At 35.9% G+C, this 21,720-nt stretch overlaps 1 protein-coding gene across 1 annotated transcript in view; it reads left to right on the top strand.

The window, feature by feature from the left end:
- KPNA4 (karyopherin subunit alpha 4) overlaps positions 1-21,720 on the top strand; it is a 63,303-nt gene that overhangs the window by 15,984 nt on the left and 25,599 nt on the right. Inside the window, exons 2-8 of the mRNA XM_001097222.5 lie at positions 12,471-12,515; positions 13,388-13,477; positions 13,594-13,623; positions 13,717-13,769; positions 17,741-17,836; positions 18,347-18,432; positions 21,199-21,285. Coding sequence (XP_001097222.2) covers positions 12,471-12,515; positions 13,388-13,477; positions 13,594-13,623; positions 13,717-13,769; positions 17,741-17,836; positions 18,347-18,432; positions 21,199-21,285 — 487 coding nt within the window. The remainder of the gene's footprint in view (positions 1-12,470; positions 12,516-13,387; positions 13,478-13,593; positions 13,624-13,716; positions 13,770-17,740; positions 17,837-18,346; positions 18,433-21,198; positions 21,286-21,720) is intronic.

Below are 21,720 nucleotides of genomic sequence, written 5' to 3'. Positions count from 1 at the left end.
AAAATGGATAAAAGACTTAAACATAAGATCTGAAACTGGTAAACTGCAAGAAAATGGAGAAAGTTTTATAACTTTTGTCTTGGCACTGATTTCTTGGATAAGATGCTTCAAAACTATAGAAGCAAAAATAGACAGATGGAACAACATCAAACTGAAAAGTTGATGTGCCGCCAAGAAAACAATCAAGAGTGAAAAGACAACCTGCAGAATGTGAGAAAATATTTGCAAATGATATATCTGATAAAAGATTAGTATCCAGAATATATAAAGAACTCCTAAAACTCAACAATAGCAAAAATCCTATTTTAAAATGTTCAAAAGGCTTGAAAAGATGTTTCTCTAAGGAAGATAAACAAAATAGCCAATAAGCACATGAAAAGATCAACATCAGTAATCATTAGGGAAATGTAGATCAAAACAACTCTACCATCTCCCATCTATTAAGATGACTGCTATAAAAATAACAAAAACAAAATAACTGTTGGTGAAGATGTGGAGAATTCAGAATCCTGTACATTATTGGTGAGAATGTAAAATGGTGAAGCTACTATGAAAAACAGAATGGTGGTTCCCAAAATGTGAAAAACAGAATTATTATATGACCCAGCAATTCCACTTCTGGGTATATATCCAGATGAATTGAAAGCAGTAACTAAGATAGTTGTACACTTTAGTTTATAGTAGCAGCATTTGCAGTATCCAAAAGGTGGAAGCAAAAGGTTATTTAATGTATAAAATAGATACATAAAATGTGTATGTACATACAGTGGAATATTATTTAGACTTCAAAAGGCAGGAAATTCTGACTCATTACAACATGGTGAATCATAAGCATTATGCCAAGTGAAATAAGCCAGTCACACACAAAAAAATACTGTATAATTCCACTTATACAAGGTACCTAGAATAGGCAAATGCATAGAAACAGGAAGAGGAATGATGGTTGCCAGGGGATAGAGGGAAGGAGATAGGGAGTTGTTTAATGGATGTAGTGTTTCGTTTTTGCAAGACCAGGATAGTTTTGGGAGATATGATGCACAACAGTACAAACGTTCTTAGTGCTATTGAACTCACTCTAAAATAGTTAAAATAGTAAAGCTTATGTGTTTTTTACTACAGTTTTTCTTAAATTTCTAAATTTTAAAGTAGTTAAGATAGTACATTTTATTGTTATGTATATTTTACCACCACCACCACCAACAAAAAAACCAGAGCACTAACAACATCACATGCCAGTGAGGATGTGGAGCAACAGGAACTCTGATTCATTGTTGGTTGGGAAGGCAAAATGGTACAGTCACTTTGAGAGGCAGTATAAAACTGAACATACTCATGCCATATGACCCAGCAATAGCACTCCTTAGTAATTACTCAAATGAGTTCAAAACTTAGGTCCACACAGAGCAGCTTTATTAATAATTGCCGAAACTTGGAAGCAACTAAGATGTCCTTCAGTAGGTAAGTGGATAAATTGTGGTATATCCAGACAGTGGCGTATTAGTCAATGCTAAGAAGAAATGAGCTATTAAGCCATGAAACGATGTGGAGAATCTTAAATGCATGTTGCTAAAAGAAATAAGACAAACTGAAAGACTATATACTTCCAACCATCTGACATTCTTTAAAAGATAAAACTATAGAGACAGTAAAAAGATCAGTAGTTGCCAGGGGTTGAGAGTGAGGAAGATGAATAAGGAGAGCACAGAGGATTTTAGGGCAATGAAAATACTGTTTTGATACTAATGGATGCATATCATTATACATTTGTTAAAACCTATAGAAGTATGCGACACCAAGAATGAACCTTAATGTAAATTATGGACTGTGGGTGATAGTACATGTAGGCTCATCAGTTGTAACAAATGTACCACTCTGGTAACAGGATGTTGATGTAGTGGGAGGCTTTGCCTGTGTGGGGGCAGGGAATATATGGGAACTACCTGTACTTTTTACTGTTTTCCTGTAAATCTAAAACTGCTTGAAAAGTAGTCTTTTGTATGGTATGGTATCATTCATGTAAAAATCCTAAATATATAAAATTGGTGATACGCAGTAAAAACACCAAAACACCCATGAGAATCTAATCAGGCAATTAGGAAAATCATTGCATCTGGCAGAGAAAAATAAGGGGAGGAGAGGATTGTGGATAGAGTGAGATTCTAGCAGTATTCATAGCACTTTAAAATGTTTATTCAAAAAAAGGCAAGTATGACAAGATAACTTTAATACATTGGATGTCATGAAATTTTTTTGTATATTTGACATTTCATAGTTGGAATTTTTTTTATTCATCTTATAGAATTGGTTAATTTGGGATTGCAAATGTTGTCCATTTACTCCACTGACCAGTTGGTAGAAGGGAACCATTATGGTCAGTTTACACAGATTTAGTCAAAAGCTTGCCCTGGAAACATCACCAGAAATGGGAATCGCTTTGCAGTGTGGCTTAAGAGACCAAAGAAGGGCTGGAGAGTGAGTTTCATTTCCATTTTGAGAAAAGTTAATGTTTTGTAGATACTAGGGCTCAGTTTTAGTTTTGTAACTTACTCAGTCCAGTACTATACCACGATAAATGAGACGTGGGTTAGAAGCTCTAAGTCTTGAGTGACATTTTAAGCATATTAAATAGTGTGCAGGGATGGGAATAAATGGTAGCAGAAACAGATCAGAATTCAGTAGATGAGGGATGGGGAGCGATATTGGAACCTTTGTTTATCCAAACAAAGGTTGGTGATTAACCATGTTAGTTTATAAAGTAAATGTGCATTTAGTAATCCTCATCTTATTTGACCTGTCCCCAACATTGGATATAGTTGATTGTGGTTCCTTAAAAAAGAGTATTTTCACTTGGTTCCATATTCACACAGATTCTTCTTTTTTTTGAGATGGAGTCTTGCTCTGTCACCCAGGCTGGAGAGCAGTGGTACGATCTCGGCTCACTACAACCTCTGCCTCCTGGGTTCAAGCGATTCTTCTCCCTCAGCCTCCCGAGTAGCTGGGACTGCAGGCATACACCTCCACGCCCAGCTAATTTTAGTATTTATAGTAGAGTCAGGGTTTCGCCATGTTGCCCAGGCTGATCTTGAACTCCTGACCTCAAGTGATCCACCCATCTTAGCCTCCCAAAGTACTGGAATTACAGATGTAAGATGCCGTGCCTGGCCTCGCACAGATTCTTGACTGCCTTCTATCTCACTGTCTCTCTTAGTCTTCTGCGTCTTATTTTGTGGTGCCTCAGGTTATGCTCATTTCACAGGTAATCTCATCTGGTGATCTGGTTTTAAATATTATTTGGACGCTGTCAACTTTACAAATTGATACTTTTAGTCTCAACTCTTTCTTGAACTCAAGATTCAACTGACTACTTGACATCTCATTTTGATGCATTATATTAAACTTATATCTACAAGTGATATTACGCCCCAGAACTTGCTAATCAGTCAGTCTGCCCCATCTCAGTAAATGGCAGTTCCATCCTTCAGTTGTTTGGATCAAAAACCTTAAAATCATTGTTTCCTCTCTTTGACAGTTCTGTCTAGTCTGTTAGCAAATTTTGCAGGTTCTGTCTTCAAAATATATTCAGACTCATTATGTTTTATGGTCCCCACTGCAGCCACTCTGGTCCAAGGTGTTATCTCTTGCTAGGATTACTGCACTTGTGGTATAATCCCAACATAGCAGCTGGAGTAATTCTCTTTTAAGTCAGAACATTTTTCTCCTCTCTCCTTTGCTCATCCCCCAGTGACTTCCTAGCTCACTTAGGGTAAATGCCAAAATCTGTACGGTGGCTAGCCTCCATTTCCTACCCCTCTTTGTTCATTGCATGTCAGCTACCCACCTGGCTTGATCACTCTTCTCAAGGTCTTTATTTAAAAATGTCCTTCCTGGCTTTTGAAACACTATACATTTTAACTTTATTTACAGTCTCTCACACTAAAATGCAATAAACGCCATGAAGACAGAGATTTTGTCATTTTGTTCTCTGTTTTCTCCTTAACACTCAGAACAGTTTGTGACATATAGTAGGTGGTCAGTAAACATGTGTTGGGTGAATGAATGGTTTCCTATGCACATGTATATATCTGTTTAGTATGTGAACATAACTAGAGGGCTTTTAAAATAGTGCTTTGGCGAAGTAATTCAGTAACTTACCTTTCAATGAAGATTTTTCTGTTGCTAAGTTTCATGTCTTTGAACGTAAGTTCACAAGGAAAAATTAAAGAATATTTTGAAAGTAAACACTGAAGAGAAAAAGAGAAGGAAAAATAGTTTATTTGAAGGAATATGTAACAGAAGTAGACCTAGAATGAAAAAAGTAATGTGATGTAGTGTAAAGAATATTGGACTGGATCCAGGATATCTAAGCTTTGGTATTCTTGAAGTCACTGGGCCATAGTTCCTTTCTCTGTAAAATGAAATAGTTTAAATGATTTCTGTTCTCACCAGTTACAAAATCCTGTAATACTGTTTAAATTTTTCCATAAGAAAACCATGAGTTTGAGTTTATTATGTTCTTACATCATAGAAGGAAAATGTTCCTCAATCTCTCTTGCTTTACACATTTGGTATTGTTTTGTAAATGAAAAAAAACTGTTTTTCTCCTCTGAGAATGCACCAAATCAGCAGGGAAATCAGATTCCTTCAAGCAGTAATATAAAAGCTTGGGTTCTAATGACCTTCTTAATTTGGGTATATCTCGTTTCTTCTCTTACTCTTCCTCGGTAATTTTTTCCAGTGTCTTTTCCCATGAGTTGAGTTTTCTTCAAGTCACTCAAATAATTTGTGAAATTTTATTTCTTCTGTTAAGGATTCAAAGTTTTTTGTTTTTTGAGATAAAGTCTGTCTCTCTGTCACCCAAGCTGGAGTGCACTGGCATGATCTTTGGCAGGGGGTTTGAAGATAAGTGATCATTCTTGGTAGCATTTGATCAATTCCCTTATAACCCATTAATCCTAGAGTACCTTCCCTTGTGCTCATATAAAACTTATATATGTGCTTGTTTACTAGAGTAGATTTATTTGTAGGTTGTCCTCAGTTGCCTTCTATAAGTGATTCTGAAAGTTTATCTTGCAGTGTTTCCCATCCCTGAGAGGTTACATGTGTCTCACCAAACCTATGGTCGTTTCTAAACTTTTTTCTTTCCCTGTCAAACACCATCTCTTTGCCAGTGCACACGTATACATGAACACACACACACACACAGTTTGGTAATTGTCTCTGCTACCAAAACTAGCTATTGAAAGGTCAAGGAGGCTGGGCGCAGTGGCTCATGCCTGTAATCCTAGCACTTTGGGAGGCAGGTGAATCACCTGAGGTCAGGAGTTCAGGACCAGCCTGGCCAACATGATGAAACCCCATCTCTACTAAAAATACAAAAAATTAGCTGGGTGTGGTAGCGGACGCCTGTAATCCCAGATACTCAGGAGGCTGAGGCAAGAGAATCACTTGAACCTAGGAGGCGGTGGTTGCAGTGAGCTGAGATCGCGCCATTGCACTCCAGCCTGGGCAACAAGAGCAAAACTCCATCTCGGGGAAAAGAAAAGGAAAGGTCAAGGATTCACATGTCCTTTTGGCATCATAGCATAACTTAAGGCGAGAAAAGTGCAAGATACGAAAACACCAAGCAACTGTACCAGAGCCACAAAGTAGCTCTTTATTGTTTATAATTTTGAGTTATGACTTTTTCATGATTCTTAGCATAGAAACTACATTGCCATGCATAGTAACTACAAATGACAATTACACACTTTTTGACATTGTTTTCTAAAGTTGAAAAAATTGGCTGGGTATGGTGGTTCACACTTGTAATTCTAGCACTTTGGGAGGCCGAGGTGGATGATTCACTTGAGGTTAGGAGTTTGAGACCAGCCTGACCAACATGGTGAAACCCCATCTCTGCCAAAAATACAAAAATTAGCCATACTTGGTGGTGCACACCTGTAGTCCCAGATACTCCAGGCAGGAGGATGACTTGAACCCAGCAGGCTGAGGTTACAGTGAGCCGAGGTTGCGCCACTGCACTCCAGCCTGGGCAACAGAGTGAGATTCTGTCTCGGAAAAAAAAAAGATACAGTTTTTGAGGCGTAAAAGATCTTAGGGATCTATCGAATTATCTTTACAAGTGAAGGAATTAATACCCATAAAGGTCGTGACTTGCCTATGATTTCATTAAAGGTAGAGCTGGGAGTAGTAGCCATATGCTAGTAGAGTAGTATAACCATATACTAGGAAACCATCTTGGGAGATGTATGCATTTATTTTCTCTTCTATCGTATGTCATCTCTTGCAAAAGATAGATGAATATAGAGAACTCTGAGAATTCAGATTTTTCCTTTCTTTATTTTGTAACTTTTCCAAATAGATATGTATAACTTTTTAATTTAATACATGTTCCTATTGTTTGAATGTTGAAGAGATAGTACAACTCTAATTCCATTCTTTGGAGTTAACACCTAACAGTTTTTTACATTTTGGCAATTTTAAAAAATTATATTTATGTACTAATAAATTTTCAATGCTTACAGTTTAGATATGGATCATTTTAAAGTACGGTATCTATAGACTAGAATTAGTTCTTAATATTGCTCCAATAGCTTGCCTAGATTAAGTCTGGCCTCCTACACTCAATGTATTTTCAAACTCTTCTTCACTTATGCTCAGTGTCCATTAATCTTATCACTTCTTGAAGAGATAAGAACTTGATTCTGCTTGAGAAGGCTTTTGCTCATCACTAGTAGAACTTCAGGCCTTCAATACTAGTATTAATAAGTGCTACCTCTGAGAAATAAATCTACAGATTGAAAATTTGAACTAAACTTCTTAAATGAACTTTTCTAAATGAAGGATTTTAATATGGGTTTTTATCCTTAGGAGATATTAATTATTGACCCACTTGAGTAAGCATTTAACAGTGTTAGGCATTTAAAATTTCCCTTTTATTGTCATAATGTAATTTATTTGCAAATTACATGCAGTTTGCCAACATAAATACTATTTGACAAAGGCATGATTAAACACCATGATGGCTGCTGCTGCAGAGAGAGAAAAACAAGAAATAGGAAAACATACTTTTCTAGTTATGCTATTTTAACTTTTGCTTCGCCATGTAATCGGGTTGAACAACTGTTTTACCTGCCAAATGTGTTTGGGTTGTGATGATAATTTGGGTTGAAATCACCAGTAACTCACTTTTCTCTGGAAAGTGTAGCTTAGCTTTATGTTATGTGATTGATTTGTCTCCTTGCCTACCTGTTCATTTCTGGCTTCTGGTATTCTTCAGCAGATTCCACACATGCCATCTTTCATAGTTCTTCTTTTTGTACATGCTGTATTTTCTACCTGGAATGCCTTTCTCTAAATGGATTGCCGTTCAGTCTTGAAAATTAAGCTTATATGTTACCTTTAGTAATTACTCTCTTTACTGTCAGAGCACCTTGTGTGCATGTTATTAATACATGTATTAAATAAGTACATTCAAGTAACATGTTTAGAATGGTGTTCGGCACTTGCTATTTGCTAAGTTTGGGCCTTATTACTATTTTACTAAATTATATTTCTGTATCATAAGAATGCTACCTCCTTTAGGGCATAGATATGCAGTGTCTGGTCCATCTTTGTATTTCTAATGCTTGGCAAATCGGTGATTAATAAATGTTTGAATGAATGCTTTCCAGAAGGCTCTAAATTAGTAATATACTTACTGTTAACTCATGTTGGGGAGGGAAGGCGTGTGTCTGTAGTTTGTGTGTATAACTTTTAAAAACCACTTTATTACCTATCATAAAATTCACCAATTTTAAGTACAAAATTCAATGATATTTAGTAAATTTTCGTAGTTGTGCAACCATTATCACAATTCAGTTTTAGAATATATCCTAGTTACCACACAGAAGATCTCTCATGCCTGTATAAATATTTTAATTCTTATTTTCTTTTTGTAGTGCTGTTACCTAAGTATTAACCCTCCTAAGGTATCAGTGAAAGTCAGACTGGGTGAAATAAAATCAAGGCATTATATTTCTTATCTTTGTATTATTAGAAAGAATTTTCTTTCAACTTTTTCTCCAGTGAGATTGAGTCCTAACTAAATCCCAACTTTGCTCAAGAAAATTTAAAATATCCAAAATTATACAGTAATTACTATATCGTATTTTAAATTAACAATTTTTAGGACTTTAAAGAAAAACCATGTGTCGGTAAAACTGACTTGAAAATTAGCAGGAATCAAGTAGCCACTAATTGTAAATCAAGTAGCAATTAAGTGGAAAGAAAATACTAGAATCTACACCTCATTAAAGCAGGGAAAGTGTTTAATCCCTAGTGCTTAACACAGTGATGGATGCATAGTAAATATTCGTTAAGTACACGAACTGCATTCCTTTTAAATAGAACTAGCATTCTGTTTTGACTTGTTTGAAATTTTTTGTCAACTTCTTACCCCTTTTGCCTGAATTTATAATTTTATAACTGTCTCACAAGCAAAGAACTATAAAATATCTGAGTGATCTGCCTAAACTCTGTCCACCTCCTCTGAGACAATAGCAGCGGCAGTCCTCAACCTCCCCCACTTACAGTCTTTGTCCTTTATATAGCTCTTTGGCCTATACATAAGCCTTTGGCCAGTTTGTCAGCTTTCTGGAATTCTAATTGACATCACTGCTTACTGCATCAGTATAAGTCATGTAAATTCACAACTAACATATTTTCATGTAGTATACAAAACCTGCTCTTTAAGGACAGGCTTAGAAAGTCTTATATACCCCTTTCATGGGGTCCCAAAGAACAACTGTTGTTTGCTGTAAAAACATGGCAAAATGCTGCCAGGCTGTGGTGCATAGAGTTTCTTTCTACCAGTTCGTTCATTCTCTACCTTGGAGAGGAAAAGAAAACTCTTGCTGTATAATAAAGGGATTGTCAAATTTCTTATTTTGCAAAGTTTCTGTGAAAGTGGTAATAGCCTGTTCTTATGTTGTTACTACAGTGCTAAGTTGTTTTGATAAATATTAGTAGTTTCAAATTACTGAAAAACCTCCAGATTTTGTTGTAACAAATGAGTATCAAGTAAAAAGAAAAACAGAAAATTTTTCAGGCTGGGCGCAGTGGCTCACACCTGTAATCCCAGCATTTTGGGAAGCCAAGACAGGCGGATCACGAGGTCAGGAATTCAAGACCAGCCTGGCTAACACCGTGAAACCCCGTCTCTACTAAAAATACAAAAAATTAACTGGGCATGGTGGCATGCGCCTGTAGTCCCAGCTACTCAGGAGGCTGAGGCAGGGGAATCGCTTGAACCTGGAAGGCAGAGGTTGCAATGAACTGAGATCCTTGTACTGTACTCCAGCCTGAGCGACAAAGTGAGACTCCGTCTCAAAAAAAAAAAAAAAAAAAGAAAATTTTTCGCAAATCTCTGGATTTAATAAATATGTAATATAATGGGAGAAAATTTTGGGGGGTAAACAAAACATTTATGTAAATATGCAGTATGTAGTTGTTTGGGATTTATTTATTAGTTTGCTCTAATGAAAAGAAGTTAAAGCCCATTGTACCTTAATCCTGCTACTTTAGATGAAGTGATTGCTAATAAAAACTTTCCTTAAACTGGAAATACCCCATCCCTCAGAAGTCTATTTATTTGTTGAACAGTCTTAAGTCATGCATCCTACAGATACTATTTTCTGTGCCTGAGACATAGGTCATAGTTTTTTGTTGTTAGAATCGCTTATTGATTTCATATTGTGATATTATGCAAAGTTCATTGTGTTGGTAACAGTACTTTTGCTTTAGTGTGAACGATTGGCTCTCCAATTCACTTGAACTTTGACTTCGAGAAGTGTGGAAAACAATATGGCTTGGTGGTTAAGCGGATTTGTGTGAGACTGTCTGGGTTGTAATCCTAGCCAGCTTTGGACAAGCAATTTAACTTCTCTAAGTCTCAGTTTTCTTATTTTTAAAAAGAAATAAAGGATTATTTTATTCTTACCTCATAAGGCTATAATGATTAAATGAGATAGATGTTAACACTGTAGTATTTAGCTAATTATTTTTACTCATTTTGCAGCCTATTTTATTATTTTAAAGTTGACTCTTGGTGTTTTAAAAATATCTGTACCAAAAACAGTTACATGGTATATTAGAAAGTGATAAATAGTATAGAGATAAATAAGGCAGGGAAGAGAAAGAGAAAGAGAGAAAGAGAAAGAGAAAGTACCCAAATGGAGAGTTGGCAGATGGTCAGGAAGGGAAAAGCCTTCCCATAGAGATAAAGGACTGAGCACTGCAGGTAGTAAGGGAAATGCATTCCAAACTGAGGAAATAGCAGCAGCAATAATAATAAGTTAACACACACACTGCTGTGTACCAGGGACAGTTTAAGTACTTTACATATTTTAGCTGATTTAATCCTTAACAGCAGTCCTATGAAGAAGGTGTTTTTACTATCCCAATTTTATAGATAAGGAAACTGAAGTACAAAGAGCTAGTAAGTAGTATGGCTAAAAAAAATTGAACCCGGGCAGTTTGACTCTGGAGACCATCTTCTGAGAAGTTACTATATAGTGTATTAGTTAAGGCCTTGCAACAAGAGACTTTCCAGTTTGTTCAAGAAATAGCAAAGTTGGTGTGAGTACAGCAGAATGAGATAGGTAGGAGCTAAGATCCAAACGGTGGTATTTGGGGAGGGAATGAGGTGGGAAGATTTGACTGGACATAAGCCATTGTAAAGACTGGGCTTTTAAGTCCAAAGTGGAGCATGTGAGAGCCTTTGGATATTTTTGAACAGGAAGATGATATGATCTGACTTTTAGAAAATATTTTTTACTGAGTCCTTGGACCTTTCCGTCCTTGAAGTCTGTGGGTAGAATTCAGGAGGGCCCCTGAAATTTAGAAGAAATTATATCTTTATTTTCACTAACTTATAACTGAAACAGTGTTTCCTTCACTTAATGTAGCCAGTTAACCATAGTAATATTAGAATTACCTGTGACTTTGTTACCACCAATAAAAATCACCTCGTTGTTGCATTTATGGTCATCATTACTTTGAAATTATAGTAGTTATTAGACCTACTGCTGAGATCCCATTTAATGTGGTAATAAAGAGGCACTTACACTTTTTTTTTATGTTTACAGCTCTCTTTTTTACATCTGTGTATCAAGGTAGTTTCCTTTGTAACTACATATATAGTGTGTGTGTGTTTAAAAACACTATTTGAGAAGGTGTCCATTGATTATACCAGACTGCCAGAGGAGTCCATGGCACATAAAAATTAAGACTCCTTATGAGTCCTATGAGGATTGCTCTGGTTGCTGTCATTATGATAGACTCTGGAGGAAGATAGAGGGCAAGAGCAGGAGGGCTACATGTTAGGAGACTTTTGCAGTTATCTAGTTGAGAGATAATGGTAAGTTGACCCAGAATAGTAGCAGAGGAGGCAGTGATCTGTGTTTGGATTGTATGTTTTGAAGGTTGAACCAACAGGATTTGCTAACAGATTGAATATGTAATGTAAGAGAAAAAAAATCAAGGATGGCTCCAAGGTTTTTGGTCTTTGCAGCTGCGAGGATGGAATTACCATTTGCTGAGATGGCGGGTGGAGTATGTTAAAGATCAGAAGTTCAGTTTTGGATTTAGGTTTGTGATATTTATTAGACATCTAATATGACTTTCTGAATTGTTACCGCTACATAATACACAATCATTAGAAAGAATAAGATGAACCTGTATGTGAAAACAGATTGAACTTATATTGTTTCTGAACATTCAGTTTTACAGTGAGCACACATCCCTGTAGTAAGTAATTTTAAAAATGAGAAAAATATATTTGAAAATAAAAGAATGGCCACTGTATGTCATAGAATAATTGTGTGGCCATGAAAAATAATGAAATAGGTCTTTATACACCACCATGGAATATCTCTAAGGTCTATAAACAAAGTAAACCAAAACAAGGTAAAGAACAGGATAGACAGACGTGTGTCAGAATCGTGGTAAATCTAACAGTGTTTCCTATGAGAGAAGGAAATTGTGGGTGAGCAGGAGGGCTCCTTTGGCTTTTTTTTTTTTGGCTTTTTTTTTTTTTTTTTTTTAAGCAGTTGAATTTACTAATCTTGTACATGTGTTATTTTTTGTAATATCATTGGTTCATATGAGGGGTGAGATTATGGGCTCTTTTATTCTTTGTACCTCTGTGTTTTTATAAACCTTATGTTATAGTTTTTAAAATTATGATATAGCCAATATTATAGATCTATTAATAATTTCAAAGAGATTTTTCATGTTTTGCAGTATGAATGGGAAATGAAGATTGAAAATCATTTACATAGTATGATTTTTATTATGAGTAAGATTTGACTTTATATCCATATGGCTAGAAGAAAAGATCAGAGGCGTATATTGAAATGTTAATAGTGGTTTTCTCTGGATAATGGAATTTGAGGTGATTTTAAAAATATTTTCCTTTAATTTTTTTGTAGACTATGAGAAGACAACGAAATGAAGTTGTAGTTGAATTAAGGAAGGTGAGTCTGATTAATATTGGGTACTTCTAAGCATAATTCTAACAACATTAGAGCATTGTATAGAAGATGCCAAATATATATTTTGTTTTTGTGTAAAATGTATAACTTATTGTATAACTAAATTTTATTTACCAAATTTAAACTTTTAAAAATCTCAACTGCTAAGCATTTTTCTTTAGAAAAAGGAGAGATTTTGACTAAATTTGACAAACTTTTGAAGTTGAAAAGGTACACCTTGTAACTTTATCATTGTGTAAAAACAGATATAAAGAGCTTAAAGTTTAAGTCATTGAGATACAGTTATATTAAATAGTTCTGCTATTAACGGGCAGTAGTAAGGCCCTGAAAAGAACTTGTTGCAAACTTCTTCAACTTTTAAGTATTATAGTTGAGATTATATTTATAAATTTGCTCCCAGCATTTTAAGTGAAGTTGAAATGGCCCTTGATTTTTGTAAGACATTGTTGGTTTTTGTCTAACTTTGAACTGCCCAACTTCTGCTTTGACTTTGCTTTTAGGTGATAAAGAGGAGCTCCCAGATCATGTGTAAAATGGTTTAGTACTTTTAAATAAATATTTGTGTTTGGTTCTGGCTTAAACTGTACACTGTATTTTTTAGTCAAACTTTTTGTTTTGTTTGTTTTTACATAGTTCACGGTTCATTAAAAATGTAATATTTGGGAATTGGGACTCAAATTAGTTTTGTGTGAGTGGTTAATTCACAATTTGGTTTAATTTTTTACATTTGAATTTTACTTTTAAAAGGCACTTCATATTTCAGTTTGTAGGCACAGGTTTGCCTGAGCTTTGTATGAAAGTATTCAGGTTTTTTTAACTCAAATTCTTTGTTTGATTTTTTTCTTTTTTTTAAGAATAAAAGAGATGAACATCTCTTAAAGAGAAGGAATGTACCACATGAAGATATCTGTGAAGACTCTGATATAGATGGTGATTATAGAGTGGTAAGTTATTGTTATTGTTATTCTGGTAAATTAAAAGTACCATTGAAAGATTTAACATTAATAAAGAATTTTAAGGTGACTTTTTAACTGAGTTTTCTCTTTAACTTTTTTCCCAGCAAAATACCTCTCTAGAAGCTATTGTTCAAGTAAGTTGGATTTTTACTCTCTCTTCATTTGTATTTCTTATCCTCAGCAGCTAATTATTATATATTTACATCATAAATTATTTTTTTTTATAGAATGCTTCAAGTGATAACCAAGGAATTCAGTTAAGCGCAGTTCAAGCTGCTAGGTAAGTTAAATTTTGAAGACATGTTTAGATTTTATAACTTACACAGGGGTTCTATTTTGAATTTTTACTATGGGGTAGACCCTGTTAATCAAATTTAACTTTGATGACAAACAATAGTAAATAGTAATAGATCAACTAAATTTATTATTTTTTTAATTCTCTGGTTTAGAGTATTAAAATTGGTGACAGTTTTTTTAACTCACACTTTTTATTTTTAGTTGAAAGTGTGTACACTGACGCTTTAATGTACATAATGCATACAGATGCCAGGGAAAGTTGATTTAACAAATTAATGCCGTAGAAATAAAAAGAAAAAGAAAAACATTATTTGTAAAGCTTTACCTTTTACTAATGAATAGGTTTAATTTTATAAAGTCAGATTCTTCAGATCCTTACCAGGTATCTAATTCTTCTCACAATCCTCATATTGATCAAACAATAAATCCAGAATTACAATCTTACTATGTCAGTGTACATAGACAAGTAGATGTAGATTAAGATTAATGACGGCTGGGCACGGTGGCTCATGCCTGTAATCCTAGCACTTTGGGAGGCCGAGGCGGGCAGATCATGAGGTCAGGAGTTCGAGACCAGCCTGGCCGATATAGTGAAACCCCATCTCTACTAAAAATACAAAAATTAGCTGAGCGTGGTGGCGGTCACCTGTAATTCCAGATCCTCGGGAGGCTGAGGCAGTAGAATCTCAACTCCATCTCAAAAAAAGAGATTAATGACTGCATACACTCCCAGTGTCTTTCCAGGTAGGAAGTACCAAGTTGTTTGAACATTCTTTTTTTTTTTTTGAGATGGAGTCTTGCTCTGTCGCCCAGGCTGGAGTCCAGTGGTGCAATCTCGGCTCACTGCAACCTCTGCCTCCCAGGTTCAAGCAGTTCTCTGCCTCAGCCTCCCAAGTAACTGGGATTACTGGCGCCCGCCACCATGCCCGGCTAATTTTTGTCTTTTTAGTGGAGATAGGGTTTCACCATCTTGACCAGGCTGGTCTTGAACTCCTGACCTCGTGATCCACCTGCCTCAGCCTCCCAAAGTGCTGGGATTACAGGCATGAACCACCGTACCCTGCCTGTTTTGTACATTTCTATTGTGAAACCTGTGCTCTCTCATATTTTAAGGGAAGAGGCAGAAAAATCTATTACTGAGACCTTTGTATTAATAAATAGGTTGGGGAAGACATGGTTGTATCATAATGCAATTTAGTGGTTGCTTTGTGTATTTATGAATGTAAGAATAACACCCTATGTTGAGTTTATCAGTAGGAAAGAGACAAGTAAGCAATTGATCCTAGTTACAGAATTTGAAAGTGGCAAAAGTTTATAGGTCCATCCAATACCTTATACAGTGCTACACGAATCTGTTTTATATTTATTAGACTTTTCCAGTATTTGTTTATCCACCTTAAATAACTTAGAACTGATAGGGAAATCATAAAATTACAGTATTGTATACCAGAGGTAAAAGAACTTAGAGAAGAATTCTTTATGTAGGCAGAAAAATCACAGAACCATTCACTTGTCAAAATAGCAAATTAATGTTTATAGGAAGAATGATTAAGAAATTGATTATGCTCATCGTTGTCAGAGTTGAATATTTGATAGTTTTGGGGCAGTTCTAATCAACATGCAATCTGCAAGAAAATTAAAGCCCAGTGTACTCTAAGAGGTTTTCAGAGTATGATCTGTGGATCACTGGGAGATTCCAAGGCAATTTCATGGGGTATGCAAGAGCAAACTGGTTTTCATAATAATTCTAAGACTTTATTTGCCTTTCTTTCACTGTGTTAACGTTTACACTGGTATTGCAAAGCAACTGTGAGTAAAATTGCAGGTTCCTTAGTACAAATCAAGACAGTGGCATGAAGCTGGTTTTATATTATATTTTGTAAAAATTGTATTATTCACCATTATGTAGAGAATAAAAGCCATTTCTCTTTTAAAATATCCTCAGTGAAGTGTAAAAAAAAATTTTTTTTAATTAAATTTTCACCCTTGATCTCATGAAGCCTTGTTTGAGAAGGTTTAAGACTGGGTTAAGACTCTAAGTATTTGTTTTTTTCGTTTTTCTGTTTTTTTAAATTTCCACTTATGCTAAGCACTGTGCCGTGTGTTGAGGAACTAGCATGTGGTATAATTCTTTCTTTTTAAGAATTTTATAAGCTAATTGGAAAGGCAAAACTGTATTTAAAAAAATAGGGGGCTGGGTGCGGTGGCTTATGCCTGTAATCCCAGCAGTTTGGGAGGCCGAGGCCAGGGGATCAGTTGAGGTCAGGAGTTTGAGACCAGCCTGGCCAGCATGGTGAAACCCCCATCTCTACTAAAAATATAAAAGTTGGCTGGGTGTAGTGTCACATGCCTGTAATCCCAGCTACTTGGGAGGCTGAGGTGGGAGAAGTGCTTGAACCTGGGAAGCAGAGGTTGTAGTGAGCCGAGGTAGCACCACTGCGCTCCAGCCTGAGTGACAGACTGAAACCCTGTCCAAAAAAATAAGTAGTGATAACACCAAATGTAGGGCTATGCTGTATAAATCCTCTTGAAATTCAAAGATGGTATTATGTAAAACACAGAACTTGAACTTTGAATAGAGTTTGAATACATAGAAGACGGGGCATTTCAAGTGAGGGGTTTAGGATAGGTTCAATCTTATTTCGATTGAAATGATGCGACAGACAACTAACCTGTTGTTGAGTTACAGAGAATAAGATTAGTTATAAGATGGAGCCAACTTGTGAAGTAGTTTTAAGCTAGGTCAAGGAGTTTACATTGATAAAGGTGGTAAATAAGCAGCCATCACAAAGTTTATATAGGGACATGATTTGGTTAAGCTTTCATAAACATTGCTTTTATATAGTAATACAGGGTATTCCAGTGGGTGAAGATATGATTAGGCTACACTGAGGACTTACCAGCTAAACCTGTAGTCTCATACATGTGAAAATAGGCAGTAGGTTTTGTTTTTATCTTATAAACTCCATGAAAGCAGTGATGTGTCTGTCTTTTTTACCTCAGATTCTCTAGCATCTCTCTGGCTGTTTTCCTGTCAGTCACTGTGCTTATTCCATTTCTCTTTAGTTGCTGAGATGAAAATGTTGTTGGACTTTTATGACTTTTAATTTGGTGTGTAAACTAGAATGAAGAATTAGGGACTAATATCAGCTCTAAACATATTCCAGCAGCCTACCTGCTTTCGTCACTTGACTCTATTGTGACGTAGTGTGAATAATTTTGGATATTTTGGTGACCTCTTAATTCCTTGCTTAGCAAGGTAAATGCTGTGTTGAAGAAATCTGCCCATTTTTTTCTCTGAACTCAAAATTATGTCCAAAAGTAACATTTTTTTAAAAAAAAATTAGTTTTCTTTTTATAAGTCACAATCAGGGCTTTACTGAGGGAATAATATTATTGTACCATTAAAAGTAGTAAAGTGGCCAGGCTCCGGGGCTCACACTGGTAATCCCAGCACTTTGGGAGGCCAAGACGGGTGGATCACCTGAGGTCAGGAGTTCAAGAGCAGCCTGGCAAACATGATGAAACTCCATCTCTACTAAAAATACAAAAATAGCTGGGTGTGGTGGCGCATGCCTGTAATCCCAGCTACTCGGGAGACTGAGGCAGGAAAATCACTGGAACCCGCAAGGCAGAGCTTTCAGTGAGCCAAGACTGTGCCACTGCACTCCATCCAGCCTGGGCAACAGAGTGAGACTCCATCTCAAAAAAAGGTAGTAAAGTGGTTCATATCTATATTCTTATTTTTTTAATTATTTGTCATCTCTATAAATTTAATTTATATATCATTTTATAAATTTAGAGAAAAGATTGCATTATATAAATTGTTAATTTCAGAGAAGGCACTTGTACCAGATATTCAGATTTATGTTAATATTTGTCAAATATGAATTTAAATTTAATCATAATATTGTATGTTATTAAGTTTCACAAGGGTGTTTTTATCTCTTACAGGAAGCTTTTGTCCAGTGATCGCAATCCACCAATTGATGACTTAATAAAATCTGGAATATTGCCCATTTTAGTCCATTGTCTTGAAAGAGATGACAAGTGAGTACATTATTATTTTTTTTTAATTTAGAATGTATCCTTTGGAGAAGACAAGACTCTCTAGTAATTAGTTTGATCTTTAAAGAAAAAAGAAAAGGGCTAAGGGATGGTGTTGAAAAGTCAAAGTGAAAAACAGTGCAAGATTTGTTAACACCAAGAGATGACGGTAGTAGCCAAACAGGAACTTGAGAATGATAAATTTAACTTTTAAGCCTTAATTGGCAAGAAGTAGTTTGACCAGGTAGGTACTTGAGAGAACTGTTTGGGGAGTAGTATGCAAGTATCTTAAAAAGATTTCTTACTAAAATTAAGGATGCTGGAGAAGGTTGTATGCTTTTTATACTGAAGAGATGTTTGAAACAGTTGTTGAGGGTTAAAAAAATATGCTGGATGGATAGATATCTTTTGAAACAAAATATTTAATGCATTTGAAATGGTAGAGGGAAGAATGGTTAGATATTTGGCCCAATGTAAAAATCCTGCTGTTTAAATATACTTGTTTTTTTGTAGTCCTTCTTTGCAGTTTGAAGCTGCATGGGCTTTGACAAACATTGCATCTGGAACTTCTGAACAAACTCAAGCTGTAGTTCAGTCCAGTAAGTTGGTTATTAACAAACATAATTGCATTTTTTTAAAAGAAGTCAGTAAAAAATAGTGATTTTCCCAAGAAACTATGGCAATTTACATTATAAAATAATAGCTACTACATAGTTATTGAAATAGGTCAACTTAAGTATGTTGCTTTAATCTTCTTATTCTGGTGACTGATGTTTTGTATGTCCAAAAATTCACTTGATTCCTTTCTAAATATGAGAACATTTCCTAATTATAGTAGCAGATTAAATTATTATTGTTACACTTTATTTATAGGACATCAGTAGAAATAAAGGAGTTTTTCCTGTTGCCACATTGCCTCTCAGCCTCTCTTTTTTTGTTTTTGTTTTTTTTTGTTGTTGTTTTTCTTTTTCAGACAAGATCTTACTCTTTTGCCCAGGCTGGAATACAGTGGCACAATCTCGGCTCACTGTAGCCTTGGCCTCCCAGGCTCAAGAGACCGTTCTGCATCAGTCCACCAAGTGGCTGGGACTACAGGCATGTGCCACTGTGCCTAGCTAATTTTTGTGTTTTTTTGGTAGAGACAGGGTTTCGCCATGTTGCCCAGGCTGGTCTCTAACTCTGGGCTCAAGTGATCAACCTACATTGGCCTCCCAGAATGCTGGGATTATAGGCATGAGCCCCTACACCCGGCCTCAGCCTCTCTCAATGAGATTTTTATCTTTTTTTTTTTTCTGAGACGGAGTCTCGCTCTGTCGCCCAGGCTGGAGTGCAGTGGTGTGATCTCGGCTCACTGCAAGCTCCGCCTCCCAGGTTCATGCCATTTTCCTACCTCAGTCTCCCGAGTAGCTGGGACTACAGGTGCCTGCCACCACGCCCAGCTAGTTTTTTGTATTTTTAGTAGAGACGGGGTTTCACCGTGTTAGCCAGGATGGTCTCAATCTCCTGACCTCATGATCCACCCGCCTCAGCCTCCTAAAGTGCTGGGATTACAGGTGTGAGCCACCACGCCTGGCCATATCATATATTTTAAAGAAATCTTCTATAAAGTAGTCCTAGTTGAAAGAATGGCTTGAATTTTTTTTTCATTGTTATTATAATAGGGTTGCTTTTTTTTGTTTCAAGAGATGTAAGTGGAAAATTACTATTGGAAGTAAAACCCCGAGTGTATTGTCTTCATGAATACTATTTGGTTCTTCTACCAAACACAAAAAATAAATAATTTTGAAGAAGATACTTTTAAAATCCTCTTTAAATGTGTAAGCAGCATACTTCTCTGAGCTTATTAAAAATGTAAGCACTAATTTGTACATTTTGAAGGGGAACAAAGATGTTATCTAAATAATCATTTTATTGTAGACACTTGTAATATTACTTAGAAAAGATAATTACCTCACATCCTATTAAAACTGGTTTAGTTTTGGGTTCAGGTGGTTTTTATTGTGGTTTTTTGGTTTTGTATAGCTATTAGGTAAATTTTATGATTTTGTAACAATGTTTTATTCCCTCTCATACTTTTTCCATTCCGTTATGTACGTTCTCTAAAGATTAGAAAAAGACTTAGAATTTTTTTTGACCTTGCTAGTCTGCTTTAATACCAAAAATAATAAATAAATGAGGTTGGGCATGGTGGCTCATGCCAGTAATTCCAGCACTTAGGGAGGCTGAAGCAGGCAGATCACTGGAGCCCAGGAGCTAGAGACCAGCCTGGACAACATGGTAAAACCCCATCTCTACAAAATGCAGGAAAAAAAAATTAGCCGGGCTTGGTGGCATGCACCTATAGTCCCAACAACCCAGGAGCCTGAGGTAGGAGGATCAGTTAAGCCAGGGGAGGTCAAGGCTGCAGTGACCTGTGGTGGCACCACTGAACTCCAGTCTGGGCAACAGAGTGAGGCACTGCTTCAAAAACAAACCCATAAGTGAATTACTTTTTATTACAAGCATGATTGAGCTACATATACTTAAATAGTGCTTTTTAAAGTAATATCAGAAGGAAAGAAGAATCGTTTGTTCAGTGCAGTATTTTGTTCGGATACAGACGTATCTCTGTTTCCCATCCAGTTGAGTAACAGAATCACTTTCTGATTCAGAAGATCTCACATGGCCCAAGAATCACTAGCCTGTCTTAAAGACCCACATGTGTTAACATAAATTTGTGTTCAAAAGTTACTTCAGGCTGGGTGCAATGGCTCATGTCTGTAATCCCAGCACTTTGGGAGGCCAAGGCAGGCACATCATTTGAAGTGTCATGAGTTTGAGACTAGCCTGGCCAATATGGTGAAACCCTGTCTCTACTAAAAATACAAAAATTAGCCAGGTGTGGTGGCTCACACCTACAGTCCTAGCTACTTGGGAGGGTGAGGCAGTAGAATCACTGAAGCCTGGGAGGCAGAGGTTGCAGTGCGCCAAGATTCCACCTCTGCCTTCCAGTCTGGATGACAGAGCGAGACTCCGTCTAAAAAAAAAAAAAAAGTTACTTCAATAATGTACTTTTTTTTTTTCAAATTAGAGATAATACTTAATCTATAAGGAATTAATCTTGAAATTAATTCCAGGTTTAATTGTCAATGAAATTTCACAAGCCTAATTTAACATTTGTCTGTATAACTCATTTTGATACTGAGTAAATAGTTGCTGGTCGAAATTCTTCCAATAATGCTATTCCAATAAAATTCATTTAATGAGGCTATATTTTAAATATAGTTTTATAGATTGCCCTTTTTTTTGAAGTGTCAGCAAAAAAATACTGATTTTTGGTTTATGGTATCTTGAACCTTAAGTATTGTTATTTTTTCCTGCATCAGATGCTGTGCCACTTTTCCTGAGGCTTCTCCATTCACCCCATCAGAATGTCTGTGAGCAAGCAGTGTGGGCATTGGGAAACATCATAGGTTTGTATAAAACTTGTAATACAATACTAGTCCAAAAATTGTTCTCATATACTAAGTAATAAAAATAGCTACTAATAATCCAAAAGGGAAAACAGCTTGCCTTCAGTACTAGCTTTTGTGAAATAGCTTACAGAAATTTGAACTGTATTACTGTAAAAGCATAAACTCATAGTAAATAGAATTTTTGTTGCTTAAGATACCATTTTTTTTGGTATATAGTGAGCTCTTAATTTTTTGAATAATTATGCAAGATGTATACAATTTAGACCTCCTGTCTCATGCTAGGATCCATTTTTTCTTCCCCTAATGCCCACGTCGATCAGTGGGGTCCATTTTTATTTCTCAGCTTTCTCCATCAAAGAAAGTAACAAGAAAAAAGGAGGCAAAACTTAAACCAATAATTTTTCTCCATAATGACAGTTCTGAGAAGAGTCT

This window comes from Macaca mulatta, chromosome 2, assembly GCF_049350105.2.
Source record: "Macaca mulatta isolate MMU2019108-1 chromosome 2, T2T-MMU8v2.0, whole genome shotgun sequence".
In the NCBI taxonomy this organism is placed as follows: domain Eukaryota; kingdom Metazoa; phylum Chordata; class Mammalia; order Primates; family Cercopithecidae; genus Macaca; species Macaca mulatta.
Note: the sequence above shows the minus strand (reverse complement) of the source record. Positions and strands in the feature narration are given on the sequence as shown.